At 40.3% G+C, this 23010-nt stretch overlaps 1 protein-coding gene and 1 non-coding gene across 2 annotated transcripts; one reads left to right on the top strand and one right to left on the bottom strand.

Moving 5' to 3' along the window:
• Window positions 1–1457, bottom strand: LOC147793240 (uncharacterized). Its single transcript, XM_087122182.1, has 3 exons — window positions 1064–1457; window positions 404–934; window positions 1–326 (listed from the first exon to the last, which is right to left on the bottom strand). The coding sequence occupies exons 1-3, from the start codon at window positions 1455–1457 to the stop codon at window positions 1–3; spliced, it is 1251 nt and encodes a 416-aa protein (XP_086978308.1).
• A 3952-nt stretch (window positions 1458–5409) lies between these two features.
• LOC147793241 (small nucleolar RNA Z247) lies at window positions 5410–5548 on the top strand. The gene has a single exon (XR_015420521.1). It is a non-coding gene; the product is annotated as a small nucleolar RNA Z247 (small nucleolar RNA).
• The last annotated feature ends 17462 nt before the right edge of the window (window positions 5549–23010 follow it).

Genomic DNA, 23010 nt, shown 5'->3' on the forward strand with positions numbered 1-23010 from the left:
CTAATTTAGTCTCTTCAGAGTTAGCCTTTCTACATTCTTCTGGATTAATTCTTCCATCCTCATAGCTGCATCTTCTTCTAACTTCTTTTTGCTGCCACAGGTGACCTCCTTCTCTTTTATCTCCTTTGCTTTCGCTACCTCTGTTGCCACATTCTGGACCTCCAAGCCTTCATCTTCTATTTTCAAACATTTGTCAACCAATGGCTTCATCTTGCATGAACTGAGAACATGCGATTCACCATCATTTGTGTGTTCATAATCAAGTCCCTTTGTTGATGATAGATTCTGCAGGTTCCTTCTTTGATTAAGATCACCAAGTGCTTCTCCTGTAGTTTCCCTATGCTTAGCAAATTGTTGGTGAGATTGGGGACATTGTAGACATTTGTCACGGTTTGTGTGATACCTTCAACTTCGAATCTGACATTGTCTCTTCCTTCAACTGCCAATTTTGAGCTATTTCCCAACCTGACAGTGTGTTTGAAACTTTCGTCAAGCTCAAGGAACCATGTTTTGTCCCCTATCATATGATTTGAGCACCCGGAATAGAGAAACCAAATGCCTTCTTTTTCAACTTTACTTTTCTTTGTGTATGCCATCAATAGCAGTTCTTCCTCGTCAAATTCAGCATAATTGACAGCTTCTTTTTCTAAGCCCGAACATTTAAATTGGTAATGTCCTTGCTTTCCACATCGAAAACAATTGATGGCTGACCGATTCACAAAAGATCTACCTCTTCCCCGTCCTCTAGTGTAACCTCTTCCTCTTTGCAATGTCCCTCTATCTCTTCCTTGTCCATACCTAGGTACATTCTCCACCTGAAGAACCTGCTCCTCACTCCTCTTATCAATCATCTTTTGTTCATGTACAAGCAAAGATGCCTGTAATTCATCGACTGTTAATTGGTCAATGTCCTTGGATTCTTCAATTGAGCATACTACGAAGTTGAATTTATCGGAGAGACTTCAAAGTATTTTCTCAACAATTTTGACATCCGGCATATCTTCTCCGCAATTCCTCATGTCATTAGCAGTAGACATAACTCTTGAAAAATATTCAAAAACACCTTCTCCTGCTTTCATCTCTAAAGTTTCGAATGTTCTGTGAAGTCGTTGTAGCTGGGCTCGCTTCACTCTAGCATTTCCTTGGTACTTGAGTTTCATTAAATTCCACAATTGCTTGGAAGTATCCTTTTGAATGATAGTTTTCAGAATACTCTTATCAATGGATTGAAAGAGATAATTCTTTGCTCTGAGATCTTTGAGCCTTGCTTCATTGATTTCCTTTTGCTGGGCTGCACTTAGTGGTTCGTTTCCTTTTTGTTCCTTAAAACCAGATTGAATAGCACTCCAATATTCCTTTGAACGCAAGAGATTTTCCATGACCAAACTCCAGTGCTCGTAGTCTCCATCGAATTTAGGAACACATGTTGTAGCAAAGCTTTCTGAATCACTCGCCATTTGTTCAGTGTTTTTCCTCTCAAACACTCATCAATTTGTGTATTTCTCCTCTCAGGTCCAATTAGGCTCTGATACCAAATGTTAGGAATGGACGGAGAAATCTCTCATCCAGACTGCATCATCATCTTCTTCACAAAAATCTTCTCCTATTGCATAGTCTCTCATCCAGACTGGTGGTCTCTTATTCCTCGCCTTATTCGAGCTAGGAGAGCTTGCTTCAGCCAAAGAGCAAGAGGAAACATAACTCAAACTCTTATCATCTAGCTTAGTTCTCCGAGCTGTCTCCTCTTTTTGTCTCTGAATAAACTCGAGCTCACGATATAGTTCTTCTTCCTTCCACTGAGCTCCAGAGCTAATGATATCAGCAAGAAAGAAATCGTGAAGAAGATGTTGCAGGTCGTCCCCGATCACCTCGAGCAAGTCGTGATTTCAATCAAGACATTGCTTGACGTGAACGACCTAACAGTGGAAGAGGTGACCGGAAGACTGCGTAACGTCGAGCAGTGAAAGAAAAATATCGCTTCAGCTGTCGACAAGGAGGGCCGTCTACTCCTCATGGAGGAGGAATGGCTTGTACGCCTAAAGCTCCACGACAACACCAGCGAGAGCAACGAACCCTCTAGCCGCAAAGGCGGTAAGAAGCCATGGAAGTCCCACGGGTGCACGCGCAGGAAACATGGGGATCAAAAGAAGGAGTCGACCGATGGCAGGCCGATCCAGTGCTCGAACTGCGGGAAGAGAGGTCACCTGAGCAAGAATTGCTGGAGCAAGCTCAAGAATAAGGAGAAGGTCGAGAAGGCCCATGTGGCTCACAATCCGAGGAGGACGAGCCAGCTCTCTTCATGGTAAGTGCATACGCGTCCCCAATTTCGATTCCAAATCTACGAAAGTGGAGGTAATCGACGACGACGTCGAACCCGAGGAAGAGCTCCAGCTGGGCATAGCAAAGGCGGCACCAGCTGGAGATCCAATTGAACTAAAGGAGGAGCGAGTGCTCGCTCAGATCGGCGAGAGGGATGAGCAGCACGAGCATCAATGATGGATACTTGACACAGGGGCAACAAACCATATGACCGGGGCTAGATTTGTGTTCTCCGAGCTCCACTCGGGGATTTTGGGACGGTGAAATTTGGTGACGGCTCCGTCGTCAAGATCGAAGGGCGTGACACCATCCTGTTCGTCAGCAAGGGAGGTGAGAACCGCAAGCTGACAGACGTCTACTTCATCTCGAGGCTCAAGGCTAACCTTGTGAGCCTGGGTCAACTCGATGAGGTAGGCTGCTTCATTTCCATCAAGCGCGGGTTACTCAAAATCTGCGATGATCGACGACGGCTGCTCACGCAGGTTCGACGCATGACAAACCGTCTTTACATCCTAGAGTTATTGATAAAGCAACCTTAGCCTCTCGACCAAGACCGAAGAGGAATCTTGGAGGTGGCACGCAAGGTATGGGCACTTAAACTTTCCTCCTTTAGAATAGCTATAGAAGGAGGAGATGGTGCACGGTTTGCCGGAAATCAAAGGTGTGAACAAGTTATGCGACGGGTGCCTCATCGGCAAATAGAGGCGCACACCCTTTCCGTCTTGGACATCCTACCGCGCCGATGAGCCGTTGGAGCTTGTACACGGCGATATCTGCGGGCCCATAAAGCCAGCGACCCCAGGAGGTAAGAGTCTCTTCCTCCTATTAGTCGATAATGAAAGTCGCTTCATGTGGCTGACCCTACTATAAGCGAAAAGTGAGGCGGTAGAGGCGGTTAAGCGCATTAAAGCGCGAGCGGAGGCTGAATGTGAGAAGAAGATGCGAGTGCTGTGCATAAACCGAGGCAGAGAATTCACCACGACAAGTTTCGATAAGTACTGCGACGAGTTCAGCATACAACGGCACCTAACGGTGCCCTACTTACCCTAACAGAACGGAGTGGTGGAGCGCCAAAATCAGACCATCGTCAGGACAGCAAGGTCATTGCTGGTGACGTTCGGGATGCCTGGGAGATTCTGGGGAGAGGCGGTAATGACGGTCGTCTATCTCCTCAATCGGTCACCAACCTGAAGCCTCGACGGGAAGACGCCATATGAGGTTTGGTACAACAAAAAGCCAGCTGTACATCATCACCGCGTGTTCGGCTGCGTCGCATACATGAAGGTAACGCGTCCCCACCTCGCCAAGCTCAATCCCAGGGGGCTAAAGCTCGTCTTCATCGGTTATGAACCTGGGAGCAAGGCGTACAGACTCTATGATCCTGTAGTGGGGCGAGCTCACGTATCTCGCGACGTCATCTTCGACGAAGGCACCTTCTGGCAGTGGAACGACGTGATCGAAGTAGACCAGAACTCAAATCAATTCACGGTGGAGTACCTCGTCACAGAGCCGGAAGAAGGAGGAGCCCAGCATCAGGAATCGTCACCGCCGCCAGCAGGTGCACCCCCTGAACCAGTGGAGTTCGCAACACCACGGACTGCGGATTCAACGCTGGATGCCGATCACGATGATGATCTGGTGGCCAGGTACCGGAGGATGGACGACCTAGTGGTAGGAGGTGAACCACCTGGACTGGCAGCGCGCGAGCTGGAAGAAGTGGCCGAACTGCATGCCATCAGTGCAGATGAACCGAACACCTTGGCAGAAGCAGAAAGGAACCCATGCTGGCTGAAGGCAATACAGAAGGAGATGACATCCATCACCGAGAACCAGACGTGGAGTCTGGAGGATATGCCACCGGGACACCGAGCCATAGGGCTCAAATGGGTCTTCAAACTGAAGCGCAATGAAAAAGGAAAATTGTGAAGCACAAGGCCCGTCTAGTGGTGAAGGGCTACGTCCAGAAGCAAGGAGTGGACTTCGGAAGGTTCAAGAAGGAGATGTCAAAAAACTTCGAGATGAGCGATCTTGGCGTGCTCAACTACTACCTCAGCATCGAAGTGCAATAGAATTCTATCGGCATCTCTATCTACCAAAGTGCGTACGCGAAGAAGCTGTTGGATACAACTGGACTTGCGGATTGTAATCCTACAAGAACGCCAATGGAGGCCGACTCCAACCAAGGAAGTCCGACACTACAACGACAGTCGACTCCACCAATTACTGCAGCATTGTTGGGAGTCTGCGCTATCTGGTAAACTCGTCCTAATCTTGCTTATTCTATTGGATATGTGAGTAGGTTTATGGAAGCACCTAGGGAGGAGCATCTAGTGGCTGTCAAGCGCATCCTACGCTATGTAGCCAGAACCAGAGGTTGGGGTGTAAGATACTGCGCAGGGAGAGGAAAGGAGAAACTCAAGCTGGTCGGCTACAGTGATAGTGACATGGCCGGTGACGTTGATGATCATAAGAGCAGCAACGGAATGATCTACTTTCTCTCAGGCGGCGCGATCTGCTGGCAATAAACAAAACAGAAGGTAGTTGCTTTGTCTTCCTGCGAAGCAGAATACATCGCCGCTTCGGAGGAGATATAGCACAGCTTTTAGGAGGAGATTGTTAAATAAAAGCTATGGTTCTCCTTAAATTTAGTTAAGTTGTTTTGACCTTTCAAAGTTCTAAATTCACTCTAATGGAAGAGCGTAAATTTGGCCGGCCATTTTTGGTTAACTTTGGGCGTAGTTTTAGCCCACTCTTTCTATTTTTGTAATTATGTTTGTTATTTAAAGAATTCAACTGATGAGAAATAAAACATCGGGTCTTCAACAAATTCTCTCCCTCTCTCTTTTTACTTTCCGCTATTATTTCTTCGAAGTAACTTTCTTCGACCGTTTGTTTTTCGTTGACGTTTTGCCAGAAGTCAACAGTCGCTACTACGTCCAAGGAGGCGTGGGATACCCTTCAGTGGATGTTTTCGTTGTCAACTTGTGCTCGCACAGTTCAGATCCATGTTGAGCTCGCCACGTCCAAGAAATGTGATCTGTCTACTGCAGATTATTTCTGCAAGATCAAAGGGTTGGCCACCGCCGCTCTACCTTCCGGGATGATGACGTGATCGCGTATCTCCTCGCTGGTCTTAGCCCTGACTATAATCCCTTCGTCACCTCGATGAATACCAAGAGTGAAAGTCCTCACACTTGTGATGTGTTTGCACATCTAATTGCATTTGAAGCTTGGCAACTACAACACAAGGTTGAACTGTAGTTAAATTTTTGATCTTCGTGTCAATTATGCCGGTCGTGGTGGTCAGCAGATGAATCGTGGGCGTAGGGATCGTGGTCGAGACCGTTCTCGAGGTCGCATGCCCTCTCATCCTGCTAATGATCGTCGTGACCCTTCTGCTCGTCCTTCCTGCCAGATCTGCGGCAAAGTGGGGCATACTGTCGTTTGCTACTTGCATAGGATGAATGAATTCTATCAAGATGAACCTCCTTCTACGGCACTGGTGGCTACTTCCTCTTACAAGATTGATCTAAATTGGTACAGCGACACAGGCACCACTAAACATATCATCAGTGACCTGAATCGTCGCTCTGTGCATGAACGCTATCATGGAGGTGAACAAGTTGAAGTCGACTATGGAGCAGGTTTGCGTATTTTGCATACTGGTCATTCTTCAATTAATACTGCTGCTCGTCCTTTTGTATTGCGTAATATTTTGCATGTGCCTGAAATTTCCAAACATCTTCTTTTCGTCCATAAATTTTCCCGTGATAATGACGTATTCTTTGAATACCATCCTTGGCATTTTTCTATTAAAGATCGACGATCGAGGAAAAGTCTTCGATACGGGAGGTGTGAGTTTGGTTTCTATGCTATTAAGCCATTTGATGTCAATGATCTCAAGCACGCCTTAAAGTCAATTTTGCGTCTCAATAATATTTCGTGTGCTAGTGAGTCACCTTTGCCAATTTGTAATGCGTGTCAGTTAGCAAAAAGTCATCAGTTATCATACACTAGTCTTTTCATATGTTTTCGTCACCTTTAAAACTGATTTTTTTGGATGTGTGGGGTCCTGCACCTCCATCTGTTGGGGGACTTTAAATATTATATCAGTTTCATTGATGATTTCAGTAAATTTTCGTGCATCTATTTGATGCTTGATTGTACAAAAGCTCCTCGTATACTTTTGCAGTTCCAAGCTCATGTTGAGCACCTCCAAGATACTAAAATAAAGTGTGTCCAGTCTGATTGGGGAGGGAAATATCAGAAAATTCATAACACACTCTTTTGTTCCCTTGGAATTGCTCATTGTATTTCGTGCCCTCACACACATCAACAAAATGGGTCTGCTGAACGCAAGCACTATCATATTGTTGAAACTTGCCTAGCCCTTCTAGCTCATGCTGATGTACCTATTAAATTTTGGGATGACGCGTTTCTTATAGCCACATATCTAATCAATCGTCTTCTTACTCGTTTCATTGATAACAAATGCCCTTTAGAGCGTCTTTTTCTTACCTTACCAAATTATTGCTTGTCAAAGTTTTTGGGCTATAACAAACAAAAGCTCTTTTTTCGATCCAAGGAATGTGTCTTTCTAGGCTACAGTTCTTTACATAAACGGTATAACTGTCTTGACAATTCTGGTTGTGTCTATATTTGTAGAGACGTCATATTTGATGAGAATATTTTTTCGTTCAAGAAAGCCCCACCCAGTTCTTCCCCAACCTTGCAGCCGACGCATAATAACCCAGATTTGTCCACCTTTCATTTGGGTAGCAGCAGTACTAATTTGGAGAATGATCATATGCATATATGTGTGCCTACTAACTCTTTGGATGCAGTAAATCTGGTGCTTACAAAAGCTTCGGGATTATTGCCGCAATCCTCTAGTTCGCTGCCGCCCGAATCGGCATCGGTTGTTCTACCAATGATTGGGGCCTCGAATCCTCCGCAAGCAGATGATATTGCGCAATGTCCGATCGGATCCTTGGTTTCTGGTAGACCGACTATTGTAGCACCGATTGCTCCCCTTGCAACGGTTGGTACGGTTGTCCCCTCCGTTATGGGTCCTCCACCTACTACCCATCCATATGGTACTCGATTGAAGCACAATATCAAGCAACCCAAGGTGCGTACAGATGGAATAATAACATATTTTTGTGGTTCGATTTCTTGCATCTGAACCTACTTCGCATATTATTGCTATAGAGCATCCCCTCTGGCGTCAGGCAATGAATGATGAATTTCAGTCACTTCTCAAAAATAAGACTTGGCACTTAGTTTCTTCTCGTGCTAGCCTTAACGTTATTGGTTGCAAATGAGTTTTCAAACTCAATCAAAAGCCAGATGGCTCTATTGATCGCTACAAAGCACACCTGGTTGCTAAAGGGTTTAAATAGCAGTATGGCGTTGATTATGATTGTAACGATTTGAGTTTCTGAAATAAAATAAAATAAAATAAAATAAAATAAAAATAAAAATAAATAATTAAATGTTCTCATATAATCTCCCCAGAAATCGAGGGATTTCCTGCCAGACATTCATTGCCTAATAAAACATTCCTATTTCTCCCTCTGTGTTTCCTTATCCTAAAACCCTAGAATGCCTTATGGGTAAATGTCTTGAGATTATTTTTATATCCCTATGCCCAACCTTTTACATTCACTTTTGTTCTCCAAACTTGTTTGTGTTTTCGAGGGTGTCTGAGAGTATGGGAAAAGCGAGTGTTAGTCGGGAAAACGTATGGGTTGGTTTGCTGGGTAGTTTCCTTGTTCGGCGAGTTCTCAAAATCGATTGCGTTGCTGTTTTGGAGGAAGAGTTGACTGGAAGTTAGCGTCGACGTCAGAATCTCTATGTCGAAGAATTCAAACCGTCGGAAGCAAAGGAGGAGGACACCACGTGACCATCGTTAGAAACGGAGGAGATTGTATCGTCGGCAGCGGCGGCACATAAGATTAGAGTTTTTGTGAGGGTTCGGGCGAAGAAGACGTAGAGTTGGGTCAGGTTTCGGCCTCTAAACCAGCCCACGGATGAACGCGGGACCTGTGCATTTCAACCAACACAGACGTGTGCTGCAGCCTCGGTCTCAGCTCCGCATGCGTGCTCTCGGCTCGGCTTGACGTGTACTGCGGCTCGAATCCGTCAAATCCCTCGGCTCGGCTTGGCGGCTTAGTTGGTCGGCTCGGCAGCTCGGCTTGGCGACTCGATATCGCTATAATATATCGATTCCAAGGTTTTCGCCCCTTCCGAAGCTGTTTCTGCCCTTAGTTTTACCATCTGAGGTCAGTATGGTTCCTAATCGTCAAAGACAGATTGGGTCGGGAGTTTATTTGAATAAATATCATGAGATTTAGCCAGTGTATGTTATGAAAGGTTCCTAAGTTTTTATGTGGTTATTATAGAACGTATTTAACCGTTGGGATTAGCTTTTTGTGAGTGACTTCGGCCAAGGCCATCGGGGTAAGTGACCTTACTGTTAGAGTTAGCTTACTACGTGTTGTATGACGGTGCGTGCCCTGTGGCCCCTGCATGCACCATATTTATGTGATATGACTATGTGATGTATAGATTGTTTTAACTATCGATTGTTTATGTTATGTGATGTATGAATTATGTTGACTGTTGACTGTTTATGTTATGTGAAGTTATGAATGATATGTTAGTAATATATGCCATGAAAATGTTGATCGATGCCATGTATACACGTTATGTAATATGACATGTAATGTAGGAGTTGTGATATGCCATGTAATGTAAGAAATGCATATGTGATGTTGGCAATGCTTATTTAATGTCATGTTAGGTATGTTAAGAGACCTCATGCATATATGTATGTCACTTGCATCGGGATTCTTCCCCTTTATGTTACGAAAGAATGAAATACGATATTTATGTTCGCCATGATATCATGCGGGCCCTTTTCTGTTTTGTGGTGTCCGGTGACGTGTAACACATTGTGCCCGACCAAGTCAGGCCCAGGGAAAATGGATACGAGTCTGCCTGGTGGGTCCATGTAGGTGTACATGGACCGTGTGTGAAGGAGTACCACACATCCAACCCTACCTAGAATAGAAAAGCGCCCAAGGTTATGTAAAGTTTATGAAAAGTTAGGTTCCGCTCATATGTTGCATGTGTTTGCATTCCTAACCCCAACAGTGGGGTGACTTACTGAGTATTTCATAAAATACTCAAGCCACATGCTACCTACATTTTTCAGGTAAAAGCAAGGCGCCAATGTACGGTTGACGGCGGAGCTGAGGACGCCATGGAAGTTGGAAAGGGCATATTTTTAGGAGTTTACGTTTATTTGACTGTTTTAAGTTAAAACATTGAATATTGTTTTATTTAGATTTATTTTGACTTCTACTGAAGGTTTTATTTTCGGAGATAGGTTTGTTTTGAATTTATGAATTTTTATGAAAGACTTTGTTGTGTTTTTCCAAGGTTATTTATGATGAGCTTCCGCGTAATGAATTATGTATGCATGGATGACGTCACTAATTAGGTTTAGAAAAATGGGGGCGTTACAATGATGATACCTTTAGTCCAGTTGTTAAGCACACTACCATTCGGCTCTTATTATCTCTTGCTATTTCTCGTGGTTGGGCTATTCAGCAGATTGATATTCAAAATGCTTTTCTTCATAGCTTTCTTAATGAATATGTTTATATGAAGCACCCCTGGATTTGTGGATATACAAAATCCTGGTTATCTCTGCAAGTTGGATAAGTAGCTTTATGGCCTCAAACAAGCTCCGCGTGCTTGGTTTTCTCGCCTTAGCTCAAAAGTATTACAATTGGATTTTACACCTTCAAAGGCTAATGTCTCTCTTTTCATTTTTTAACAAGACGGGCATTCAGATGTATATCCTCATCTATATTGATGACATTATTATTATAAGCTCATCTTCTATGGCTACTGAGAAACTTCTTACACAGCTTTGAGATGATTTTTCCGTCAAGGATCTTGGCACTTTGTGTTATTTTCTTGGGATTGAGGCCTGTCATACTTCCAATGGACTTGTTCTAACACAACATAAATACATTCAAGATTTATTGTCCAGAACCAATATGCTCACCTCCAAAGGTGTCCACACCTATGCTTCCTACTGAGAAGTTTTTATTGGATGGTGGTGAAAAGCTCTCACCTGAGGATACTACTTGCTATTGGAGTATCGTTGGTGCTCTCTAATATTTGTCTCTGACACGTCCTTATATATCCTTTTGTGTCAGCAGAGTGTGCCAGTTCATGTCCTCCTCGACTTCTGTACATTGGGCGGCGCTTGTGAGATAAGGCAGGACATTGGGCTTCTTCTGTTCCTTTCGTAGGTGAACCTAAACCCAGTCGCCTTATTTAAAAATCAAATTCTTTCTTCCTCGGTTCTTGCAAGTGACTAGTTTTTTATTTTTGTTTTCAATTCTTTCTTTTATGTCTTTGTGATTTTTTTTTTTTTTTAATGTATTCGGCTCTTGAAGAAGTTGCATAATTAGCAAACATATTAGGTGGTAAAAGTGATAAATCTAGAGAAGTTAAAGGATTAAATCCATACACAACCTCAAAAGGTGAACAATGAGAGGTGCTATGTAAAGACAATGTGGTTGTGTCTAGACTTAGTCTCCTTACATTTAAGCCATGCTATATGTTTTAAATTCTCCAAAATGTCCCATAAGTCCTCCCCCATGAGCCTCTTTCACAAGTAACTCTCGAATAGAACACTTAGGAATACAAAGTTTACCCTTCCTAAAAAGCACATCGAACAAAATATGATCTTGTACACGTTACTCTTCTAAACATTGCATATCGCGTCATAAAATTCAGATTTCTGAACTTTGTACCATCCAATCATGTGTTTCAGATCAAGAATTTTTGTAGTAAGGGAAGGAAATAAAGCATACATTCTTGATAATACATCTGCGACCACATTATCCTTTCCCTTTCTGTAATGGATTACATAAGGAAATGTCTCAATGAATAACACCCATTTAGCATGCCTCCTATTTAGCTTTGTTTGAATTTTGAGGAGCTTCAAGCTTTCAAGATCCATATGGATAACAAACTCTTTGGACACAAACAATGTTGCCAAACTTGCATAGCCCACACATGTGATTGTAACTCTTTGTTATAAGTTAGATAATTGAGTTGGTACGACATCACAAAAGACTTCATCTTTATATCTTCCCAAAGTAAAAGAATTAAGAGCTTGGGAGTTCACCTTAGGTTCTTGTTTGATTGTCAACCATTGAAGTTTATAGGTTTTGGATGGGGATGGATAGAAAGTTGAAGTCAACCATCAAATGTTACTTTTCTATCATATTGCCAAAGTCGACCATACAAGATGTTACCTGCATGCATTGGTACGACATCACAAAAGACTTCATCTTTATATCTTACCAAAGTAAAAGAACTAAGAGCTTGGGAGTTCACTTTAAGTTCTTCTTTATTTGTCAACCATTGAAATTTGTAGGTTTTGGATGGGGATGGACAGAACGTTGAAGTCAACCATCAAATGTTAACTTTCTATCGTATTACCAAAGTCAGCCAAACAAGATGTCCTCGCATACACTGGTACGACATCACAAAAGACTTCATCCTTATATCTTCCCAAAGTAAAAGAAATAAGAGTTGGAGTTCACATTAAGTTCTTCTTTGAATGTCAACCATTGAAGTTCGTAGGTTTTGGATGGGGATGGATAAAATGTTGAAATAGTTTTCCATGGAAATCACTTACCACATTTGTGCAACTTCCACTATCAATCACCAAGCTGGATGAATTTTCTTTGATCAATCATCTTGTGTGGTGTGGAACAAGTTTTCCCTTTCATCTTCAAATTTCTCTTCCTTGATATGATGGTGGATTTCTATTAACAAGATGAGCAATTTCTTGATTCAAACCTCAAGGAATCTAGACATAGTATCTTCTTCTTCTATAATGTTTGCTCTTTCCATCATAATCTCCATCTCTTGATAATATTCAGCAAAACTTTTTGTTCCTTGCCTCAAACCTTGCAATATAGGTTTCAAATTTCTCTCCTAATGTTTTGGAACATACTTTTTCTCATGACTTCTTTAAGTTCTTCCCAAGTTTCTATTGGATTCTCTTCTTTTCTCTTCTCTCGGATCTGAGATGTTGGTATCAATCATCGGCATGATTGATGAATTCAACAATAGCAAGTTTCATCTTATTATTTTCACTATATGTGTTGCAATCAAACACATGCACTATCTTTCTTTCTCATTGCAAGTATGCCTCAGAATCTGAGTTCCACAAAAGAGTGGGATTTGAGTTTAACTCCCCCATCTCTTTCCATCCTTCTAGGTTGGATAACATTTGCATGGTTATTTCTTCCTCTCCCGCTTCCTTCAGCTTGTCTTTCTTGTACAATTATACCTTCATCTTCAACTATACCTTCATCTTCTTGTAATGCTCGTTGTCTTTGTTTTTGTACCCTTCTTTCTTGTCTATCTTTCATCATCATTTTCATCATATCTTGAATTGCTTGAAGAATAGTTGTATTAAGATCAGGCTCCATTATGTGACATTTTGTATTCAGTAATATGGACCTCTCCACACTTCTCACAAAAATTTCACTTAAGGACACTCGTGTTTAACACTCAAAGGTAGGCTTTTCAACGATCAACTCTCACAAGCTAAACTCGTGTTTAACACTCAAAGGTAGGTTTTTCAATGATCAACTCTCACAAGCTAAACTCGTGATTAACACTCAAAGGTAGGCTTTTCAACGATCAACTCTCACAACCTAAACTCGTGTTTAACACTCAAAGGTAAGATTTTAAACGATCAACTCTCACAAGCTAAGACTAGTATCTCAAGGATCAAGAACTTGAAATTTTTAAACAAAATCAAATTAATGATAAGAATTGGATACTTTTTTTTTTTCTAACAGATTTTTTTTTTTTTAATAATTTGAATGAGACTAAAAAAAATTTGCCGAAAAATAAAAAACGTAAAGTAAAAATATTTCACCTCTACAGTCAGCCAATGAACATCGACCAAATGCTCTGATACCAAATGATAAGCACCAACAATGTTGGATGTTTGCAAAACTAGAGGTTCTTCTAGTATCCTTAACTTTCACAAAAAAAAAAAATAAACTAATTTAACGAATTGATTCCAACCAAGAGCTGGTTAGAAGATGAATAACTCTTAGATCGAACTTGGAATCTATGGTGGTTGATTAGATTCCAAGATAACTCACTCCAGAATTAGTTTGATCAAAACTAATCCAATGAATCGATTTAAACATCAAACCTAAAGCCAGGTTTGAATAAGAATAACACCAAAAAGGTTTCAAGAAAACACAAAAGCTTTTTTTTTTTTATTATTCAACAATGATTATCAAACATGAATATTACATGCCTTTCAATAGGCGAAAAAAAATATCCCAAACATGATGTAGTTCAACTACCCACTACAAACTATAAACTAACTATAAAAGCTAATAAATACAAATTGAAAAAATTAAGGCATGACATAAATAGTCTTAGGGTGGTTCAACTGCCAAAAAAAAAAAAAAAAAAAGAGTTTCTAATCACCTCCCAATGTCAATGAGTGTTTATTGCCACTCCATTATTATCTTGATTTAATAGGTTAATATTATTAAGGAAAGAAAAGGCAGCTTTTTGGAATTGCCCTAGAACGCGATCGAAAAGCCTTGGTTGTACCTCGACGCCGGTCGAACGAAAATCGGTCGTGAGCGAAACAATTTTTAGGTGCTGGCTGCTGATTGTAAGAAATCGTCGAATTTCGACTTTCCTTACAAAGTTGTCGAAAAATTATCGACAGTGACTCTTTTTTTTTCAAACGTCCCAACCACGGTTTCCAAATTATGGTTTCAGTTTTAATCCTGTACATACAATGCTATAGGTTCTCTTTTTTCGAAATTCAAGTTTAAACATGCTTTCTCGAGGAATATTAAGATATTTGAAAGATAAGGCAGCTTAATTATTATCTTGATTTAATATGTTAATATTATTAAGGAAACATAAGGTAGTTTTTTGGAATTGCCCGAGAACGCGATCGAAAAGCCTTGGTTGTACCTCGATGTCGGTCGAACAAAAACCAATCGTGAGCGAAACCATTTTTAGGTGCTGGCTGCTGATTGTAAGTATCGAAATCGTCGAATTTTGACTTTCCTTACAAAGTTGTCGAAAATCTATCGACAGTGGCTCTTTTTTTTTTTCAAACGTCCCAACCACGGTTTCCAAATTATGGTTTCAGTTTTAATCCTGTACATACAATGCTATAGGCTCTCTTTCTTCGAAACTCAAGTTTGAGCATGCTTTCTCGGTGAATATTAAGATATTTGAAAGATAAGGCAGCTTTTTTGATCTTCCATAGATGTTGGTCGAACGAAAACAGGTCGGAAGAGAAATCATTTTTGAGTATGGGTTGCTGATTGTAAGCGTCGAAATTTTCGAATTATGATTGCTGACTGTAAGCGTCAAAAAATTATCGACCGTACCTCAACTTTTTTCAAACACCCCTACATAAGTTTTTCAAATTATGGTTTCATTTTTCTTTCACCGAGATTCTAGTCTGAGCGTTACTTCCTAGGAAAATATTAAGATATTTGAAAGGTAAGGTAGTTGAAATTTTCGTCAAAACATTATTGACTGTACCTCAACTTTTTTCAAACAACCCTACATAAGTGTTTCAAATTATGGTTTCAACCTAGGAAAATATTAAGATATTTGAAAGGTGAGGTAGTTGAAATTTTTGAATTATGATTGGACGTTGGCTAAATAAATATACGTCGAGAGCGAAACCATTTTTTGGTTCCGGCTGCCTAAGATATTTGAAAGAGAAGGCACGTTTTCGTATATGCTCTAAAATGCTTCATGGGTCAAGGCACGTTTTCGTATATGCTCTAAAATGCTTCATGGGTCAAGGCACATTTCCGTATATGCTCTAAAATGCTTCACATGGGTCAAGGCACGTTTTCGTATACGCTCTAAAATGCTTCACATGGGTCAAGGCACGTTTTCGTATACGCTCTAAAATGCTTCACATGGGTCAAGGCACGTTTTCGTATACGCTCTAAAATGCTTCACATGGGTCAAGGCACGTTTTCGTATACGCTCTAAAATGCTTCACATGGGTCAAGGCACGTTTTCGTATACGCTCTAAAAATGCTTCATGGGTCATGTACCGGCTCTACTGGGGATTGAACCCAAAATCTTTTGTTTCGTAGATTGACACCTTTTCCATTGGGCCACAAAGTCATCAATTCATATAATATTTTTACTTATTCTTGAGTAATTTTAAACTATTTGGAAGATAATTTTTCAAATCTTAAAAAAAAAAAAACATTGAAATTGATTTGTAAATCTTAATTAAATGTTTGAATATAAATAGATAGGCACGTTTTCGTATACGCTATGCTCTAAAATGCTTTATGGGTCATGTATCGACTCTACTAAGGATTGAACTTAAAATCTCTGGTTTCGTAGACCAGCAACTTATCCATTGGGCCACAGATTCATCAATACATATATTATTTTTACTTATTCTCGAGTAAGTTTTAACTATTTGGAAGATAATTTTTCAAATCTTTAAAATTAAAAAAAAAAAATTGATTTGTAAATCTTAATTAAATGGTTTGAATATAAATAGATAGGCACGTTTTCGTATATGCTATGGTTTGAAATGCTTTATAGGTCATGTATTAACTCTGTTGGGGATAGAACCCAGAATCTCTGGTTTCGTAGACCAGCGCCTTATCCATTGGGCCACAAAGTCACCAATAAGTATATTATTTTTACTTATTCTCGAGTAAGTTTTAACTATTTGGAAGATAATTTTTCAAATCTTTAAAAAAAAATTTGATTTGTAAATCTTAATTTAAATGTTTGAGTATAAATAGATGATAGGCACGTTTTCGTATATGCTATGCTCTGAAATGCTTTATGGGTCATGTATCGACTCTGCTGGGGATCAAACCTAGATTCTCTAGTTTCGTAAACCAGTGTCTTATCCATTGGGCCACAGAGTCATCAATACATATATTATTTTTACTTATTTTCAAGTAAGTTTTAACTATTTGGAAGATAATTTTTCAAATCTTTAAAAAAAATTGATTTGTAAATCTTAATTAAATGTTTGAATATAAATAGATAGGCACGTTTTCGTATATGCTATGCTCTAAAATGCTTCATGGGTCATGTACAAACTCTCCTGGGATCGAACCAAAAAAATCTAGTTTCAAGACCAACACCTTATCCATTGGGCCATAGAGCCATCCATACATATATTATTTTTATTTAATTATATTTTTTATTTTATAATAATTTTTAACTATTTGGAAGATAATTTTGAACTATTGAGAAGATAATTTTTTAAAATGTATATTCAAATTGAGTTGTAAATCTTAATTAAATGTTTGAAAATAAATAGATAGATGTTTTAAAACCCAACCCTAACCATTTTTTGTCTTATACGCTATTTGATAGCTCTTACGGATGAAAGAATAGTGTTTATGCATATTTTGTTCGAACACTCGCCATTGCAAAAAAAGATGAAAATTCATGTTGAAAACATAAACAAGTGGTGATCATTCAAAAAATCTTGAGATCAATGACCTTAAGGTTTGACTACGTTGTATATTTGATTGAACAGTCTTAACTATCGATGAATTGCAAACCAGTTTGCTGGTACATGAGCAAAGATTTGAATGTGGAGGTGATGAACAAGCACTAGAATCGGTGAAATAGAAGTCGATCGAGCTTGTGAATTTTTTCGAGGAAGAGGTAGACATTCATTCAACAAAATTATAGTTGAGTATTATAAGTGTCATCAGTTAGGATATCTTAGATATGAGTGTCCTCAATGGGAGAAGGAATCGAATTGACAAGTTTATGCCTAGTACAATAAATCCCAAGGGGAGTGTCTTGGAGAACTGATTAAGAAACATAACAAGAACTTACGACAAGAACACAAACAAGAAAAGAAAAAGTGTGGTACCCTAGCATATCAAGGACACGATTAAGAGCCTACAAGTAGGCTACTGAATCTTGTACTCATTCCTTATTCTCCATTTTTTTCAGGTAATAAGGAGCTGGTCGAGGTCGCGGACTCTGGAGCAGGTGCCATAGACAAACCTCACCCGTTGTACTTCAACCTTTTTGTGTTGTCCCTTAATTTGTGTTTTAACTATCGTATTGTGTTTCAAAATACTTTGTATAAACTTTATTTGATACAAGGTATGTATGATTTAAATTTGGTTTGTTTCATTTTGTGAAAAATTTACCTGTTTTCTTAGAGTCATCGAGTTAGGTCTGTCCTCACAGAGTCCTTCAAACAGCCATGTTCCATTTCTCCTCTTTATAGTCTTGAGAAATAAAGCAACTACAACGGAGGAATAAAAATAAGACATCCCATCATAAATGGCTTGCTCCCACTTGGTTGAATCCTTCAACTATAGGATCTCATCAAAGGGCTCTGGTTCCCCTTCATAGTAACCAACCGATAGTATAATGAAAGTGAATATCTATCTGGTACTCTGATAGTCTTGGATGATCTTCTCAACATCTACTCATATCTCCTCTCATCCCACTAATGATCGCCGTGACCCTTCTGCTCGTCCTTCCTGCCAGATCTGCGGCAAAGTGGGGCATACTGTCATTCGCTACTGGTATAAATGAATGAGTCCTATCTAGATGAACCTCCTTCTGCGGCACTGACGGCTACTTTCTCTTACAAGATTGATCCAAATTGGTACAACGACACAAGCACTACTGATCATATCACAAGTGACCTGGATCATCTCGCTGTGCGTGAACGCTATCATGGAGGTGAACAAGTTGAAGTCGACAATGGAGCATGTTTGCGTATTTTGCATACTGGTCATTCTTCAATTAATACTGCTGCTCGTCCTTTTGTATTGCGTAATATTTTGCATGTGCCTGAAATTTCCAAAGATCTTCTTTCCGTTGATAAATTTTCTCGTGATAATGACGTATTCTTTTAATACCATCCTTGGCATTTTTCTATTAAGTATCGACGATCGAGAAAAAGTCTTCTAAATGGGAGGTGTGAGTCTGGTCTCTATCCTATTAAGCCATCTGATGTCAATGATCTCAAGCACGCCTTAGTGAGCAGATTTACTACTCACGCCGAATGGCATGCATGTCTTCAACATCCTTCATCTCAAGTAGTAAAGTCAATTTTGCGTCTCAATAATATTTCGTGTGGTAGTGAGTCACCTTTGCCAGTTTGTAATGCGTGTAAGTTAGCAAAAAGTCATCAGTTATCATAAACTAGTTCTTTTCATAGGTCTTCGTCAACTTTAGAACTGATTATTTCAGATGTTTGGGGTCCTGCACCTCCATCTGTTGTGGGACTTTAAATATTATATCAGTTTTATTGATGATTTCAGTAAATTTTTGTGGATCTATTTGATGCATGATCGTACAAAAGCTCCTCGTATACTTCTGCAGTTCCAAGCTCATGTTGAGCACATCCAGTATATTAAAATCAAGTGTGTCTAGTCTAATTGGGGTAGGGAATATCAGAAAATTCACAACACATTCTTTTGTTCCCTTGGAATTGCTCATCGTGTTTCGTGCCCTCACACGCATCAATAAAATGGTTCTGCTGAACGCAAGCACCGTCATATTGTTGAAACTTGCCTAGCCCTTCTAGCTCATGTTGATGGACCTATTAAATTTTGGGATGACGCGTTTCTTACAACCACATATCTCATCAATCGTCTTCCTACTCGTTTCATTGATAACAAATGCCCCTTAGAGCGTCTTTTTCATACCTCACCAAATTACTCCTTATTAAAAGTTTTTGGGTGTGCTTGTTGGTCTCATCTTCACCCTCAAAACAAACAAAAGCTCACTTTTCGATCCAAGGAATGTGTCTTTTTAGGCTACAATTCTTTACATAAAGGGTATAAATGTCTTGACACCAATTCTGGTCGTGTCTATATTTCTAGAGACGTCATATTTGATGAGAATATTTTTCCGTTCAAGAAAGCCACACCCAGTTCTTCCCAAACCTTTCAGCCGACGCACAATGCCCCTGATTTGTGCACCTTTCATTTGGGTAACAGCAGTACAAATTTGGAGAATGATCATATGCATATATGTGTGCTTATTAACTCTTTGGATGTAGAAAATCTGGTGCTTACATCAGCTTCGGGATTGCCGCCGCAATCTTCCACGTCGCTACTGCGTTAATCGACATCGGTTGTTCTTCCAATGATTGGGGCCTCGGATCCTCCGCCAGCAAATGGTATTGCGCAATGCCCAATCAGATCCTCGATTGCTGGTAGACCGACTGCTGTAGCACCGGTTGCTCCCCTCGCAACGGCTGGTACACCATGGTGTGGGGCTCAAAGAATATGACGAGTGTGGCGAGAGTGGCCAAAGTTTGGGGCATGCTCCCCCTAGCCTAGGCGACGATATGCAGAAGCTAGTTAGTCTGTCTGGTGAGTCCCGGTTCAAGTCCACGGAAGGGCAAGGGAGGCCCAAAAGGGTAGCCCACAACCATAGTGTAGTTGTTTTGCCATGCCTATGTTGCTAGTCTCAGAGACCGAGGGAAGGACCGCTAGTGGGAGAGCTCTTAAGTAGTGTGTAGTTAACATATTTAGTTTGAAGCACGTATTTCCAGTGGGTCCGTTAATAGCCAGTCCAAAGTTGGATCGTCATCGAGGACGATGTCGAAATTAAGTGGGGGAGAGTGTCACAATCCATGGAGTTGTTGTGCCCCAAAGTGACACCCATCCGGCCACGTGAGGACCTAGACGAGTGCTATGATGCGACCAAAGAGGAGTATCATCTAACACATTAGAAAAAGTGAGTATTGAAGAGAAGTCGAGACATAAACAAGATAAGAGGAACGAGTAGATAAGAGTGGCAAAGATAGGCTTGTTGAAGGACCAGGTAAGGCCCCCGGCCTTAACCTCAAAATTTAGGGGATCAGATAAAACCCAATCTCCTCTCCTCTGGTCAACATAAAAGCCAAGTAGATTTTTCAAACAAAGTAATTGTATAAAGATATTTCTCCCTTGGAAAGTAGAAGGAGATAGAAGAGGTGAGGTTCAGATGATGACAATAACCCATATGTCCTTATTGGTGCCTCATACGCCCTTTTGAAAAGTTGAGAAAACAAGCATTAAGTTATTTAAAGGAGGGAAAGGTTCCATAATGAGAATATTGTTACTAAGGTGACCCTAGATAAATATTACCCACCTCTGGTCTACGGGTTTGGCGAATTAAGAATTTGATACATAAACGTAGGCTCTCCTTCTTTAAATATTTGTCGCCTATGTGTGCCCGTTGAAAAATAGAGTAAGAACTAATAGCATCAATGAGACGTCAAAGATATCAAAGGACTTCAACCGACCTATCTGGTATTCCTGGTAAGGGCATCCTTTGGTTATGATCGGAGATTTGACAAAAACGTCATTTGGTCTAATTATCTCTCCTGGTGTAGCAAGTCTATCATCGTTTAATATCTATAGAAATCAAAGAAAAAGGAAACGTCCAAGTGTTACAATGTTATATATTCCAAACATGAAGAACATGGTCTTCAAAATGGCCTAAAAGAGAATAGGATCAAAATTCCAAAACCTTTGTTAGAGTGGTAAGTTGTGTTTGACCCAGTATGCCAGAAAGGACGCTGGGACACGAAAAGGGGTGCATTGGGGGGTCTCTTGCCAAATGCCCTACTTAATCATTTCCCTTCTAGAAAATACGTGCACAGACAGAAAGTGACTTGCAAAGAGAGCAGCAAGAAGAAGACCAACTATTTTCCTTCTTTTTCCTAAGAGATCGATGCCAAGTGTGCTGCACAACCAGTGATTCCAAATACATATGTCACTCGCAACTAACTTGGCCTTGTTGTATTTGTAACTAAATATATCTGTGTTGTAGGTACGTCTGAGACGTTACAACACCGTAGGAGCGTGAGACAAGCCAAGCAGGACTCACAGGGAATGGAGGAGAAAGGAAAATGGCGATGGAAACGACGTCAGCGAGTTTGAAATCACGAAGAAGTTGTGGGGGAGAAGAATTATCCACCAACTCCTCCCCTTGACACACATGTCGTGCCTGCAACCAACGACTCCCTTTAGCTTTGTCGGGCTTGACTCATTTTCACATCGTTCCTTACATCAATATAAGGCCCGATTTCAAATTTTATGTTTCGCTAAGAAATTAGAATTACTAAGGAAATTAGATGATTTTTCTAATAGGCGCACATAGACGTCACTTGGGCCAACTTCAAGAGACGTAATCAAGAATTCGTATTTAGGGAGAACGGCTAATCAAGTAAGTGGTCTTGCTATCGTCTCAGTCCGAAGACTTGCCTTATGACTGATGACACATGCCTAGTGGACCTTACACGTGCCATTTATGCTTTATGTTATGTGATGATGTAATGATTTTGTATGATGATGTGACGAGATTATGTGATGATGTATGGTGTTATATGATGATGTGATGATGCTATATGATGGTGTGATGTTGTTATATGATGATGTGATGATGCATATGATGATTTGAGATGATGACATGACGATGACATGATATGATGACATAATGATGATGAAATGACTTAATATGATGATGTAAGATGCATGATGATGAGATAACTTAATACGATGATGGAAATAAAGCTTCCTGCAGTTGAGCCCCACTAGACCTTACATACATGAAAATAAAAAATGTTTCTACTTCATTTGTTGTAGCACTGAATCAGAAGCATGCAACTAAAAGGTGCAACACATCAATAAAAACAAGAAAAGTACCTAAACTTTAAAAGGATCGCTCAAGACCATTAAGCGTTCAAAAATAAGCATGTTGGCACAATGAGCAATCAAACAATTACATTCCATTTCTCCTATTCGAAGTCCTGAGAAATAGAGTAACTACAAGGTGCAATACAGGAATAAAAACAAGAAAAGTACCTGAACTTCAAAAGGATCGCTCGAGACCATTAAGCGTCCAAAAATCAGCATGCTAGCATAATAAGCAATCAAACAATCACGTTTCATTTCTCCTACTCATAGTCCTGAGAAATAGAGCAACTACATGGTGCAACGTAGAAATAAAAACAAGAAAAGTACCTGAACTTCAAAAGGATCGCTCAAGATCATTAAGCGTCCGCAACAACATCACCCTGTGAATTATTCTGCAACTCAACCTCAACTTCCACTTGCTTCGTTGTCCCGGAACCTTTCTTCAATTATTTGACAGTCTTTGTGAAGCTACCTCGTTTTTGTTCGCTCATAGCGCAATTCTCACAAGGACTCATATCAACAAATTTCAGACCTTCTAAAACTCATTTCGTAGCCAGCATCTTCATTTCGTTAATACCCATATGTCCAAGTATATTATGTCATAGACTTGAATTTGAAGCACTTTCAGCAACAATAGTCATGTTTATACACCCTACAGTGGCGTATAGCGTTCAAGAATTTTTGCCACGAGCTACCACCATGGCACCCTTCACGAATAAACTCTTTCCAAACTCAGCTGCATAACCTGTGTTATCCAACTGATCAATAGAGATCTAGTTCTTCTTGAGACCAGGAATATATCTGACATCCATTAATGTCAATTGATTCACTGCTGGAGTTTGTATGCAAACATCTCCCTTTCCTTCAATCTCCAAGGTTTTGTTGTCGGCAAGATACACTTTCCCAAAAATTTTTGATTTGA

Source organism: Cucurbita pepo, chromosome 3, assembly GCF_057944985.1.
Source record: "Cucurbita pepo subsp. pepo isolate OVF chromosome 3, ASM5794498v1, whole genome shotgun sequence".
Taxonomy (NCBI): Eukaryota; Viridiplantae; Streptophyta; class Magnoliopsida; order Cucurbitales; family Cucurbitaceae; genus Cucurbita; species Cucurbita pepo.